Raw genomic sequence first — 14290 nt, 5'->3', positions numbered from 1 at the left:
TTGCTCTAATTTAGGCCAAAAGAGAATTCAATTGGGCCTCCATTCAAACAAGTAAGTGCCGCTGGGCTTCAGGGCCACGGAACCGAGGATTTGAGGGCCAATAGGACACTCGCACCATTCCTTCTTACCTATGAGTCTGCATTTTTCTCCGGGACTAGCATTCTCCACCCAACGCACCCAGCAGCTGCAAAGCTCAGATCAGACAGCCGTGGGCCCCAGGGCCAAAGATTTCAGAAAAAGGTCGTGACTGGCCCATCTGCAGATCAATCAACTTGACCTGCCAGTTGGTCTACTGTGATTGGCTCCACCTGGGTGAAGTACCACTCCTGGACCAGTGATTGTGACCAGGGACGCGGGTCGTATGGAAAACGGAAGCCTCCACCTCTCCCACAAGGTTGGAATAGGACAAGAAATGTTTTCAGAGAAGTGGGCCTACAACACGAAAGATGGCTACGGGTTAGGATCTAAGCACTGGGTTGCCAGAGGCCAAACCAACTCCACCCAGATAAACAATGAAAAGTTGCCTGAGTGGTGTAGGAGCGACCCAGCTGGCGCCGCTCAAATGCGGTCATCAGGAATTTCTCAGCTCAGTATGTGTAACCTTGAGCAAAACATTTTACTTTCATTTTTTATTGGTGTTTAACATACAGCAGAGAAATGCAGTCTGCTGAGTTCAGAACCCATCCGTGCAGCCAGCTCCCAGATGGAGAAACATCCCCAGCCCCTCACAAGCCCCCTTGTTCCCCATCCCATCCATTGCCCCCCCACACACACACACTAACCACCACCCTGACCACACCATAAGGAATATATATATATATATGGGGGTAGGGAGTGAGTTACTCTCCTCTTTTGCAGCCTATATAATTTATAGTGATGCTATCTAATTACATCTTTCTTAAAAAAGATTCTTTTACAAGTGATCTGCAGGATTTCCTCAAGCAGCCTGGCTACTTTGTTTATTCTACAGATTTTATTTATGTAAAGAGGGGAATGGAAGGAGAAAGAGAGGGAGAGACACATCAATGTGTGGGTGTTTCTCACGTTTCCCCAACTAGGGACCTGGCCCACAACCCAGGCATGTGCCCTGACTGGGAATCAAACCGGCAACCCTTTGGTTCCTAGGCCTGTGCTCAGTCCACTGAGTTACACCAGCCAGGACTATTTTTATTTTTTAAATATTTTATTTATTCTTAGGGGCAGGGAGGGAGAGAGGGAATCATGGATCTATTGCCTCTTGCACACCCCCAACCAGGACCCTGGCCCATAGCCCTGACTGGGAATTGAACTGGCAACCCTTTGGTTCACAGGATGACACCCGACCCACTGAGCCACACCAGCCAGGGCCATTTATTTATTTTAATGTTTGAGGCACAACTGTTCTCTGGTTGAGTAGTTCTCAAACTTGAAGGAGCACTAGAATCACCCACAGGCCTTGTAATGACAGCGCAGCTGCCCCAATTCCCCATCAGGGACTACACTTTGAGAACCACTGCTCTAGTGGAAATGTAATAAGGGAGCAAACGTGGGATTTTCCTGGACGGAACAGTACATAAAAATGATGTAGAACATTACACACTTGCGCTTCCTTTTCTCACCTGTACAGCTGATCACCTGGGATGGAAAGCTCAGAGCTTTGCAGTTTCACGGTGACAGCTACCCAACCCATCTCTTCCTAAGGAAGGAAAGTACTGCAGGAGAAACCTGCAAAGCCCGCTACTGAAGTCCAAGTTCTGGGGAAGTGTCATTGGGTCTCTTAGCGCTCTGTCGCCCCCTTGTGCCCAGCCTCAGACCTGCATGGAAAAAATGTGCCTAGAAAGTTCTACGCTAATAGAGCTGGTGTTAACTCCACTTGCCGATTCCTCCCCACCCACCCCCGCCAGGGCCACTCAGGTTTTCGCCCCCGGTGCAGGGCCCTGGGAGACTGCCCTGTACTCCACCCACGGATGGCCCTTGCCCTCTGCTTTCTGGTTGGGTTCTGCCAATCAGAGGCGCAGACAGGAAACCCGAGGGTCAGAGGAGAGAGGTGGGAGTGTTTGTTTTCCGGCGCTCCCTGGATCCCTGCGGTCTGCAGATGGCTGCGTCCCTGCACCTAGCGCCACCGCTCCCAGGTGCTCGCCTCCAAACTCCAGCTTTCTGTCCAAAGGGTGGCCGGTCACCTGGTGCCACCCCATACTTTGCAGGGTCCTTCACCCTGCCCACTCCCCTGAAACATCCCTTCGTAAGTGCTGCCACTTAAACTCTAAGCGGCCCCTGTTTCCTGCCAGGACCCTGCCTGAATCGCAGCATAGACTCAGGGTGAGCCCAGGAGAGAAGGGGAACCCTTGCCCACCAGTGGGCCCCAGGATTTCTCTTTAGGAAGAGCTTGGGCCGGCCACGGGGCTGACGGGAGGGTTCTGTGGGGCTTGTCCTGAAACTGATGGTGTCTGTGGGGTTCAATGTGGGGAGGGGCTAAAGCCTTCCCGCCACCTTCCTTGGATCTGCCCCTGGCTGTCCCCCGTGGGAGGGCAGAAGGAAAAGCCTTTATTCCTGTGTGCGTTGCAGGTTACTGGGTCTTTAGTTAACTCTCTCATTCTCTGTTTTCCTCAAGAGCCCAGAGAGGAAGGCTGCACTATGGTTCAGAGAGGTGTAGTCACTTGTCCAAGGTCACACAGTGAATGACCATAGCAGCTACCATACAAAAAACAACTGTATCACTCCATTTATATGAGGTTCTAGAACGGGCAACGCTAATCTCCCATGAAAAAAAGGAAAGCACAGTGTTGCCTCCGGTGGTGACTCGGAGTGGGAGCATTGCCTGGATAGGGGCAGTGCACCAGGGTCTGGGTGATGGAAATGTTTTCCATCTTGATTTGGGTGCTTAATCACATGGGTGTATCTGTTTGTCACAAGTCATTGTACTTAAGATCCGGGCATTCATTTTATTTTAAAAAAATAAATAAGCAAGATTTTGCAAACCTAATAGCTGCCATTTTTGGGTGCTTCCTACCTGGTCTGTACAAAGTGCTCTGACCAAGAGCGAATTCTCAGGAGCAGTTTGGGATGATGGTGACACAAATAAGCACGTGGGTCCGGAGCTCTCACCATGCACGCACTCACTCCCTGAAAACAGTGTGCACTGCACAACCATCCCGAGCCCCGTGGCCTTCTGGGCAACAGACACAACAGTCAACAAAGCAGGCACAAAAATGATAAATGATGCTCCTCCTGGGGGTGGGGGGGAGGCAGAGAATTAGGAAACGATAAGGGGCAAACGTGGAACATTCAATGGCAGCCAGTTCTGAGGGGGAAAGAAAATAAAACAAGGAGGGGTTGCGAACCTCTGGGGATGGGGTATGTTTTACAAAGTGGACGGTACTGACACCTCAGAATGACATCCCCATGACACAGGGACTATGCTGTGACCATATTGACAGGGGAGGAAACTGAGGCACAGGGGGGTCACCTCCAGCCTAAGGTCTGGCCAGGAGGCAGAGCTGGAACGGCAAGCTCCGGAACTCCTTCCAGGGGCGGCCCTAGCCCTGGGAGTGGGGACTTACCAGAACCCTATGTGGGCTCCCTTGTGGAGGGCATGCAACGACCAGGAAGTTAGTGACTTAGGTTTGGGGTCTCCGAAGGGAGGAGATGGATCAGCTGAAGGGCAGTCAATGGGGAGAGACCCCCCACCCCGCCCCGTAGCTGGGGGTTTGATCAAACCGGAGGCGCGGGGTTGGAGGGAGAGCAGGCAAAGGGGTTAATGAGGCGGGGGCATCCGGACTGCGGCCTTCGAAGGACCGATGTGGGAAGGGAGGGGGTTCCGGCAGCAGGTGAGAGCTCCCCAGCGCTGGAAGGCCTGAGTGGGGTGAAGGCTTAAAGGGGTTAAAGGGGAGCTACAAAGGAGGGGTTAATGGGGGCGGGCCTGTCAGGCCGGGGCGGAGCCTCGGCCGGTGAGGAGTCGGCGCTGGATCCCCGGGCCGCCGTCGAGCCCAAGACCTCGCAGCAGCCGGGAGCGGGAGCACCGCCGCCCGCCCCGTCCAGCCGCGGCGCGCAGGTAGGTGCCGATCCCTCCCCGGTCCGCGTTTGTCGTCCGGCCTCCGCGGGGCGCTGTTTCCCGCGCCCCTGGGGGCTTTGCGTCCTTAGGTCGGCGGCCTCGGTCTCCCGCGCCGTCTGGTCCCCGCCCCTCTCTGGTGCCGGCTCTCCTTACGTCTCCACGGTTGATTCTGTCTCTGGCCTGTCTCTCCACCCCTCTCTCCTTCTGTCTCTGATGTCTCTGTATCCGCGCGCCCGCTCCCTCTGGGTGTATCTCTGTCTCTCCATCCCTGCGTGTCTCCATCTCTGCCTGTCTCTCTCCGTCCATCTCTGTCTCTGCCTTTACCCACCAGTCTTCTGACCACCCCTCCATCTGTGTGGATCTCTCTGCCTCCACCTCGCGCCTTTCTGTCTCTGTCCATCTCTTTGCCTTTTCCCTTCCGGTCTCGCCGTCTCTCCCCATTTTTCTGCGTCTTAGACCCTGTCCGCATCTCATTGCAAATCCTCACCCATCCCCAGAGCTTCCCCCTGGACTGAAGAGCTGCTTGGGGAGGGTGGGGGACAGCAGGGTTGCTACCTGGCGCAGGTAAGCGCTGAGTGACACTGTGACCCCAGCACCCTTTTCACACAGTCCCCCCACTGCTTCTGAGGTCCCACCCACCCCACCCTCCAATTTCAGGAATTCCTGGCTGGGGGGTGGACTTCCTTTCACACTTCCTCCCTTCCAGGATTTGGCTGGGTCACCATTAACTCCTTCCTGCCTCTACCTCATCCCCCCTCCTTGAACTGGATGCCCCCACTCTCCAAAGCAGGCTGGAGGGCAGCTCTGGAGTCCTGGGGGGCATCAGTTTGAGGGTGTGTCTGTGCACTCAGGCAGGAGGTGGGCTGGGAGTTTTACTGGGGGACACATCTGGAGATGATGGGGGCCACCCCTCCAATGCCCCCCAGGACCCACTTCTTTCCTCCTGAACCCAGCAAGAGGGCCCCCCACCAGCTCTGTCTCTGTGGATGACTCAAATTCAGATTTGGGGTGGGGATGGCGAGGTTTCCCTTTCTGGGGGGGTTCCCATTAGGATGAGATGACAGAAATGTATGAGGGCTCCCAAACTCGGAATCATATCGTCAAGAAGCCTTGAATGTGAGGCCTTTGAATGGAAAGACCCAGACTGTGGGAATGATCGGAGGGGAGAACTGGAAACACAAGTCAAAGGTCCTTAAAACACTCGAACCCTTCAATCCAAAAAGATTCCTGCCAGAACCATGGCCGTTTCCAGCGTTCACAGCTGTGGGCTCGAAAGGACTTTCCGGGACATCTAGGCCAAGCACCCACTTTACAGATGGGGAAACTGAGGCCCAAGAGCAGGAGTCCCCACAGCAAGTCAGTGCCAGTTGGGGGTTGGGGCTCTTGTTCCACGGAAGCCTGAACCCAGAGAGCTGGCTTCTTTTGCTGCCACTAAATCGGATTAATTTGGAGTAGGAGGTCTTCCCAGGGAGGGGGAGAGTGCCAGGGTGGGTAGGAACGGCTGGGACCCAGAAGGGAGCACTTTAGAAGCAGAGAAGAGAAAATATTTCTAAAGCCATGGCAGTGGCCAGGGAGAGGGGGCAAGTGTCAGTTTGGGGGGAAGGGGAGGAGTTTCAAAGAAAGGGGGAGAGAGGAGGAGAAGTCAGGGGACAGGGATTAACTCCCTCCTGGTTCTGTCTTCTGACCCCCCCACCCCATGAAACCCACTGGTCCCCAGGGGACAGGGCCTATAATTTGGTTTGTGTCTAGACAAATAATAACTCAGCTGCTGTGAGCCAGCGGGGAGGGATGAGGCCAGGCCCCCTGGGCAAGGGCAGGGTGGCAGCCTGGGCTCCTAGTACCTTCCGCTCCCCAGGTGGTGAGAACTGAGGGGCGAGGTGGAGATGGTCACTAAACTCCCCCCAACTCCCTAGAGTGCTCCCCACCTCTGTCCCCTCCCCTGTGATGTTTAGTATCTCAGAATTCTGCATTCTGCACAATCTTAGAACTTCAGGCCGCTGGAACGTTAAACATGGAATTGATAAGGGGGAAAAACAAGTGGGGTTTACCCTACAGACATTATGCTCCCATTTCTGCAAAAAAAAAAAAAAAAAAAAAAAAGGGAAATACGCACTCGTGTTTTTGCTTGGCAAAGATAATAATCACTGAGAGTTTAATAATAGATTATGAAAGTCATAGAGTGTTTTTTAAAAATCATAGAGCGTTCTAACAATAGAACTTTCGAATCTTGGAATGCGAGCCTCCTGGGCTGTGGGGTGAGGGCATGGAGAACCATGGGGTAATAATAATAGAACGGAACAAAGGTAAGGCTCTAGAACACCGTTACAATAATAGAACAGTAAACTGGGCGCTGGACTAACAATAGAACCCGAGGGTTTGGGAACGTGGGAATTTAGAACATGGGAGCGGCGGAGTCCAGGACCCTGGTGCCCCTTCCTGGTGGAGTGGGCTTTGGGGAAGATGGGGAGCCGTTAGCCAGCAATAGCCAGCAATAGCCAGCAAGGCGGTCAGCCTGGCCTGCCCGTCCCCTGGCTTCCGCCTCCACCAGGGCACCAGGTGGGGAGCGAGGCTTGGTGATCACATTTCGTCTCCTAATGAGAGGACTGGAGCTGGCTGGTCCCCTGGGGCTGCCAGGGGAGCTGCGTGCCAGGGGAGGGGGAGCCAGAGCCTACAGAGGGGGGAAGTGGGGAGCCGTGGCCCGCTGGCCTCTAGGATGAGTCTGGTGAGTGGAGGGTGGGGGGAGTATGGGGGTTCCATCACCTCTCTTGTCCTCTCATCTTCACCCCAGTCCTTTCCCCTTGCTGGATTTAGGGGTGGCAGGTGGACCTGAGGATGGATATGGTCAGAGCAGCTGAGGGATAAAGTGGGGGTAGAGGTCCGACCAAGCTTTCTCATCCCCCCACCATCAGTCTGCACTTGGGATTCTAGCTCTGTGTCCCTCTAGGGGGGTGGGCATCAGGGACCAAATAGGGGGCCCTCTGAGACAGGTGGAGCTTCTTGTGGGGTCTGTGAGATTTGGGGATTGAGTCCCCAGCAAAGCCTGTGTAAGGGAAGCAACTTAGATCCCAAGTGAAGAGGGTCTTGACCCTGGGGGTGAAGGGGAGGAACTCGGCAAGGGAGTCAGGTGATGGAGGGATGCCTGGGACACTACAAGTCACTTGCTTTCATGGTGAGAAAGTTTGTGTATCTTTCAGCAGATTCTCAAGTGGGTCTGAGACCCCAGAAAGACTTGAGGAAAATTACAGGAGTGCAGGGAGTGTGGAGAGAAAACATCCAGAGAAAGGAAGCTCTTCCAGTTAAGAACAAACCTGCCGGGACCCTGGCCAGTGTGGTTCAATTGGTTGGACGTTATCATTCCGCAAAGCAAAAGGTCACGGATTCAATTCCTGGTCAGGCACGTGCCTGGGTTGTGGGTTCAGTCTTGGCCAGGGCATGTGCCAGAGGTGGCTAGTTGATGTTTCTCACTTACATTGATGTTTCTCTCCCTCTCTCTCTCCCTCCCTTCCCCTCTCTCTAAAAGTAAGTAAAATCTGCATTTAAAAAAAGTATCTGCCCAGTCTTGGCACATCATGTGACTTAGAGAACTGCCTTGCCCCTCAGGGCCTCAGTTTCCTCATCTATACCAGGGAGGGGTCAGAAATAACCTTGCACCCCCCCTTCCAACTCCACTCCCCGCCACTGTCACATGTTGTCACATACAGGCCTGCTGCAATGTGGAATTCTAACAGTCTGACATTCTGTGCTGACTTTTGGGGGCTCGATGGTGGGCAGATCTGGCAAGGTGGGGGGAGAAGGGAGGGTTGTCCGAGGTTCCTTCCTGATGCCCCAAACTCCCTAGAAGCAGAAGGCCTGGAGGACAGGTGGGAGGAGGAGGAAGGGGTGAGTGTCCAGCTGGTTCCCCCTTGAGGAAATTAGCAATGGGAAGTATATTTCCTCTGGCCGCCAGAAATTATTCTCCATCCTGTGTGTCTGCCTCAGCCTCAGCAGAACCCAGGTGGTCTCCAGAGGGTGGGGCAAAGGGAAATCCTAGCCTTGGGGGCTGCGTCCCACTACAAACTTGTTCCTGGTCTAAGCGTCCAGAGCCTGTGGAGCAGCAATTACTCGAGAAAGTGTAGATGACATCAACAAGGATTTTCCTATCTGTGATGTGACTGGTATGAAAGTGTGCCCCCTCCCCTTCTTATAAAGGGGGACCTGAAGCTCCTGAGGAAAAAAAGTAATTCCCTCAATGTTACAAAAGGAAGGAGAGACAGTGCAAGAGAGAGGGGAGGGGACCGAGGGTCAGAGAGCCTGGGGAGAGGTGTTTTGGGTGACTTGGTGAGTGGGGGAAGGGACTGGATCCCACTATTATGGTCAGGAGCAAGCCCCCTCCGACCTATCCAAACGGGGTCCAGGAGCCCCTCCTCCCCCACCCGTCTGAGTCTGGTTCGGGGCAGGCACAGAGGGCAGGACTTCCCTCTGTAGTAGGACCCAGTCCTGGCCTTCCAAAGTCACTTCTGCGGCAGACAGGTCCCGCCCTTTTCAAGGCCCACCCCTTATCTCTCTCTCTCTCTCTGGGCCCCCAGGGGCTTATCTGAGCCTGAAGTGGGGGGTTGGTGCCGCCTGAAGGGGCGAGGGAGCCCATGTTGGGGAATAAGGTGCCCAATGCATGTTCCTTCAGTCTACAGTCATTCATTAATCACCTACTGTATGCTGGGGACACTACAGTGGTCAACACAAGGTCCCTGCTCTTTGGGAACTTCCGCTCCAGACAGACAAAAACAAAATACAGGTGCTGTGAGGAAAGGGCCCTGGGGGAGTGGAGGTGGGCGGGGCTCTGGGTGGGAAGGGTGTCCTTGAGGAAGTGAAGGAAGGAGGAAGCTAGTTCTTTCTTTTCCTTAATTTCTTTTTCTTTTTCCTTTCCTTTTCTTTTCTTTCTTTTCCTTTTCTTTTTCTTTCCTCCCCTCTTCTCTTCTCTTCTCTTCTCTTCTCTTCATCCTCATCCAAGGACATGCCCATTGATTATAGAGAGGGAGAGGAAGAAAGGGAGAGAAAGGGAGAGGGAGGGAAACATTGATTCCATTCTGTTGCCTCTCATACGTTCAAATGCACTTGATCCATGAGTGAACTCGCAACCCAGGCTTGTGCCCTGCTGGGGAATTGAACCCGTGACCTTTCAGTTTCTGAGACGATGCCCCAACCAACTGAATCCCACTGGCCAGGGCTAGAAAGCTAGTGCTAACGAGATGTGAACGAAGAGAGGTCCAGGTGGACAGTACAGTGAGAGCACAGGCTCTGAGGCTAGGAAGGTCACTCACTGCCAAGCAGGTCAGGCAGCACCTCATCACCTGGGACAAGGAGTTGGGATTTCACCTCAAGCCTGTTGGGAGACCATTGGAGGGTTTGACACAGAGAAGTCACCAGGGCTGATGTCCACATTGGAAAGGCCTTTCTGGCTGTGGTGCGGGAAGTGGGGTGGAGGGCATCAATGGTGGCCAAGAGAGCAGTGAGGAGGCCACTGTAAGGGTCCCAGCGAGTGAGCCGGCTTGGTGGTGCAAAGCAGGCAGTGGCAGGGGTTTTAGAGACAGGTACAAACTCAGGATTTATTGTGGAGGACGTAAAGCCAGAGGGGTTTCCCATGGAAGGATGCTCAGGCATCTGGGAGGTTTCCAAGGACCTGCTGTGTGACTTTGGGCCCATCCCTTCCCCTCTCTGGGCCTCAGTTTCCTCATCTGTCCAACTGGCTCAAGCAGTGGTTTTCAAAGTGTGTCCTGGGGATTCGTCAGAGGTGCCGCCCACCACCTGCCACCTTCTTTCCTTAAAAAAGAAAAAGATTTTATTTATTTACTTTTAGAGAGGGGAAGGGAAAAAGAGGAGAGAAACATCAGTGTGTGGTTGCTTCTCGAGCACCCTCTTCTGGGGACCTGGCCCGCAACCCAGACATGTGCCCTGACTGGGAATTGAACCAGTGACCCTTTAGTTCGCAGTCTGTGCTCAATCCAGTGAGCCACACCAGCCAGCCCCACCCCCCGGCTTTTTAAATTCTCAACTGAGGATATTTTTATTGATTTTTAGAGACAGAGGAGGTGGGGAAAGAGAGAGAGAAATGAATGTAAGAGAGAAACATCGATTGGTTGCCTTCTGTACGTGCCCTGACCAGGGACTGAACCCACAACCTAGGTATGTGCCCTGACTGGGGATGGAACCTGAATCCTTTCAGTGTATGGGATGATGCACCAACCAACTGAGTCACCCATCCAGGGCCCCTGCCACCTTATTTTATCTGGAGCACAGAGCAGCTTTCCTTTTTCTTTGTCTTACATGGAACTTCCAGTTAAGATCTTTTTTTTTTTTTTTTTCTAAAGCCCATAAAATCAAACCTGCACAACCCCCTGGGTGGAGCTGCTTCTGAAGATGCCTCTGATTGAGGCTTCACTCCTCTTCTCTCTGATGGCGAGGGGCTTGGTCCATGACTGTCCCTTGCATTGTGCTTGCAGGTCTTCCCGGGACCAAGGAAGTGATGCGCCCAAGGTTCACACCCTGGAAAAGTCAGAAAGGAGGCAAAGAAGTCTGTGGTCCCCGAGGGAGGGGACTGCAGGCGTTGGCCTCGCTCCCTGCCCTTGATCAAATCCAGCAGCCTCTGCTCTCATCCCTTCCCCCCTGCCCTCTGCAGCTACAGTTCCCAGCCCCGCTGTCATCCCAGGGCCACTCTCTGTCCAGTTATTTCCGAGTGGAAACTGAAACACAGGCTGGAGCACAAGGGACCAGAGACGAGATTTCCCCTCTCCGGTCATCAGGACCTTGGACAGGTCTCTGAGCTGCTGTGTGCCTCAGTTTGTCAACTGGAGGGAACACACAGTACTTTCCTCATGGGGTTCTTGACATTTTAATGAATTAATACCCATAAAAGTGCTCGAACAGGGTTTACTAGGTACTGGGACTCAAGCTTTAGCTGTTATCATCACCATTATCATCATCATCATGATCAAGAACGGGGTACCCTGGGTCAGGAGTGGGAGGCTGGTCGTGGTTCCAGTTTCGGTGCTAGTTCGGTCTCTGCCCTGCTGTGCGTTTTTTGAGGGGAGTGACTCAGCCTCTCTGGGCCTGTCCTCCCTGCCCGTAAAAGGGCAGCGTTAACCTAGCCCAGCATTTCCCAAAGCGTGATACGGTTGTTGTGCCAGTTTTGTGTGGTTTCTGGAAGAAAGTTCTAAAATCTAAATTGGGTTATTATTTTAACATCTATTAGGGGAAAGTCTCTCTGGCACTTCAGATCTGTGTTTTCAGAGGTCTGTTGTCTGGAATGGGGCTCAATTAGGCATTATCTGCCACCTATAGGAATAAGGGTGAGCAGTGTGGGAGCAGGGGTGGGGCCCAACGCCCAGACCCCCTCACTGAGTCCTCTCTCCCCACAGGAACCGCAAAGTCAGCTCTGAACCGTGAGGGGGGCCACCTCATCTCAATTGCTCAGCAGGACCAAGCCTGAGCCCTCCCCTCCCCGCTTCAAACTGCCCCCTCCGTCTGTAACCCTCCTCTGATCCAGCCCTTACTCACCTCCTTCCTGTGTCTTAAAAACCCTTTCCACATTCCCCAGACTGAATCCTTCCTCCCTGCTCCACCCCATGCACCGCCCCACCCCCAGCACCTCCTTTTCCGTCTTCTTCTCTTCATGGGCCACCTTACTTGCTTCCTCGTTTCTTACCCAGGTCCCAGGAAATGCTAGCAGCCCCCCCCCCCCCCCCCCACAGCCTGGTCTTGTCAACACTCCTTAAGAGTAGCCTGTCCTATCTCAACACCATCCTGAATATTTCCTGCCGGCGGATGCATAGACACTCCCCTCTGCCAGCTTTTGTGTTACCCCCTCACTCCCTCATTTAACTTCTGATCGGGCCTATAAAAACCTCTTTGAGGAAGCTCTTGGTTCATCCCGCTATTCTGCAACAAACCTCCTTCCTGTGCTGAGTCCTTCCTCTGACTTTTCCCTCTCAAGCTCCACCCCTTCCTGCCCAGCCTGGCCCAAGATTCACGGTCAACCTCATCTCTTCCCCGAGGCCTGGCAACCACCATGTCCCCCTGAGCCTCCAAGGAGGGGGCTCAGGGGCCCCGATGGCCTCCCGGCCCCCGCGGCCCCACAGCCCCCCTGGGCCATGGGAAGCGCCTGAAAGCCCCAGCGCCGAGGATGGGCAACCGTACATGGGAGGGCTGCCACGTGGACTCGCGCATGGACCACCTCTTCCCGCCTTCCCTCTACATCTTCGTCATCGCCGTGGGGCTGCCCACCAACTGCCTGGCTCTGTGGGCTGCCTACCGCCAGGTGCGGCAGCGCAACGAGCTGGGCGTATACCTGATGAACCTCAGCATCGCCGACCTGCTGTACATCTGCACGCTGCCGCTATGGGTCGACTACTTCCTACACCACGACAACTGGATCCACGGCCCTGGCTCCTGCAAGCTCTTCGGCTTCATCTTCTACACCAACATCTACATCAGCATCGCCTTCCTGTGCTGCATCTCGGTGGACCGCTACCTGGCCGTGGCGCACCCACTGCGGTTCGCCCGCCTGCGCCGCGTCAAGACGGCCATAGCCGTGAGCTCCGTGGTCTGGGCCACGGAGCTGGGCGCCAACTCGGCGCCGCTGTTCCACGATGAGCTCTTCCGCGATCGCTACAACCACACGTTCTGCTTCGAGAAGTTCCCCATGGAGGGCTGGGTGGCCTGGATGAATCTCTACCGGGTCTTCGTGGGCTTCCTGTTTCCGTGGGCCCTCATGCTGCTGTCCTACCGTGGGATCCTGCGGGCCGTGCGGGGCAGTGTGTCCACTGAGCGCCAGGAGAAGGCCAAGATCAAGCGGCTGGCCCTCAGCCTCATAGCCATCGTGCTGGTGTGCTTCGCGCCCTACCACGTGCTGCTGCTCTCCCGCAGCGCCGTCTACCTGGGCCGCCCCTGGGACTGCGGCTTCGAGGAGCGCGTCTTCTCGGCGTACCACAGCTCTCTGGCCTTCACCAGTCTCAACTGCGTGGCCGACCCCATCCTCTACTGCCTGGTCAACGAGGGCGCTCGCGGGGACGTGGCCAAGGCCCTACACAATCTGCTCCACTTCCTGGCCAGTGACAAGCCCCAGGAGATGGCCAATGCCTCCATCACCCTGGAGACCCCACTCACTTCCAAAAGGAGCAGCGTGGCCAAGGCCATGGCCGCTGGCTGGGTGGCAGCTCCACCCTCCCAGGAGGACCAGGTGCAGCTGAAGATGCTGCCACAGCCACAGTGAACCTCAAATTAAGCAGAGCACTGCCTCCCACACCCCTGCTAAATCTCATCCTATACTCCCTACCTTTTTGGTCTGGTGTATGCAAATTGTATGTAAATAAGGCTGTGTTACTCTTCATAAGAATATAAGAAAATAGGAAAATGATAAGGTCAGTGTGTCGCTGGTCAACTGTCATCCTCCACCATGACCCCTTAAAAATTCAATTGAAGTGTACCTAGCCCTGTATGGGCAGTGTTGGTGACACAGTGGTGATGAATAAGACACCTGGCCCTCATGGGTTCCCACTCCAATGGGGATGACGGATCTGTCCCTGGACAGTGGTGACCCAGAGTGGGCAGGGCTCAGCCAGGAGAGGTCAAAGTCTAGGGAAACCCAGAAGGGCATCTGACCTAGTCTGGGGGACAGGGAGGGCTCCCCGGAGGAGGGGATCAGTAAATTAAATTTCCAGAAGGTAGAGGCACAAGGAGAGAAAAGTTCGGATTATTTCCAGAAAGACAGTGAAGGAGACTGACTCAAAGGGAAGGTGGAAGGAGAAATTCACTGAGTGTGGAGTGATCACTTTACTCCTGGGACCCTCCCATCTTACAGGGGACAGTGAGCAGGATAGAACAATTCTGAGTTTTTAGATGAACAGCATTCTGCAAGTCAGGACTGAGGAAGAAGGGTAGAATGTCCAAACCCAAGCGAAGAGCAATCAGAGCAGGCTGGCTGGAGGAGGGGTGAGTAGGGCAGGCTGGGGAAGGAGACTTGGGACAAGATTCAGTCACAGATCCATTTGTACCTACCATGTGCCCTGTGCTGGCTGGGGCTGGGGACATGATGGGTGGCCAAGACAGCCCAGGCACCACTGTCATGGGGCTCACAGTAAATAAGTAAATCAAAATAAGGTTTGGAGTGAAGGGACAGAGGGTGATATGGAGTCTGATCTACATGAGGTCAGGGGGGGCTCACTGAGATGATGGCTTTTGAGCAAAGACCTGAAGAAGCTGAGGGGGGTCAGCCCAGTGGCAGCCGGG

The 14290-nt window shown here is 54.4% G+C and overlaps 1 protein-coding gene across 1 annotated transcript; it reads left to right on the top strand.

Moving 5' to 3' along the window:
• Positions 1–3962: 3962 nt before the first annotated feature.
• GPR4 (G protein-coupled receptor 4) lies at positions 3963–13947 on the top strand. Its single transcript, XM_028530038.2, has 2 exons — positions 3963–4030; positions 11997–13947. The coding sequence occupies exon 2, from the start codon at positions 12186–12188 to the stop codon at positions 13272–13274; it is 1089 nt and encodes a 362-aa protein (XP_028385839.1). The 5' UTR covers positions 3963–4030; positions 11997–12185; the 3' UTR covers positions 13275–13947.
• The last annotated feature ends 343 nt before the right edge of the window (positions 13948–14290 follow it).

The sequence above is a fragment of the Phyllostomus discolor genome, chromosome 12 (assembly GCF_004126475.2).
Source record: "Phyllostomus discolor isolate MPI-MPIP mPhyDis1 chromosome 12, mPhyDis1.pri.v3, whole genome shotgun sequence".
NCBI lineage: Eukaryota > Metazoa > Chordata > Mammalia > Chiroptera > Phyllostomidae > Phyllostomus > Phyllostomus discolor.
Note: the sequence above shows the minus strand (reverse complement) of the source record. Positions and strands in the feature narration are given on the sequence as shown.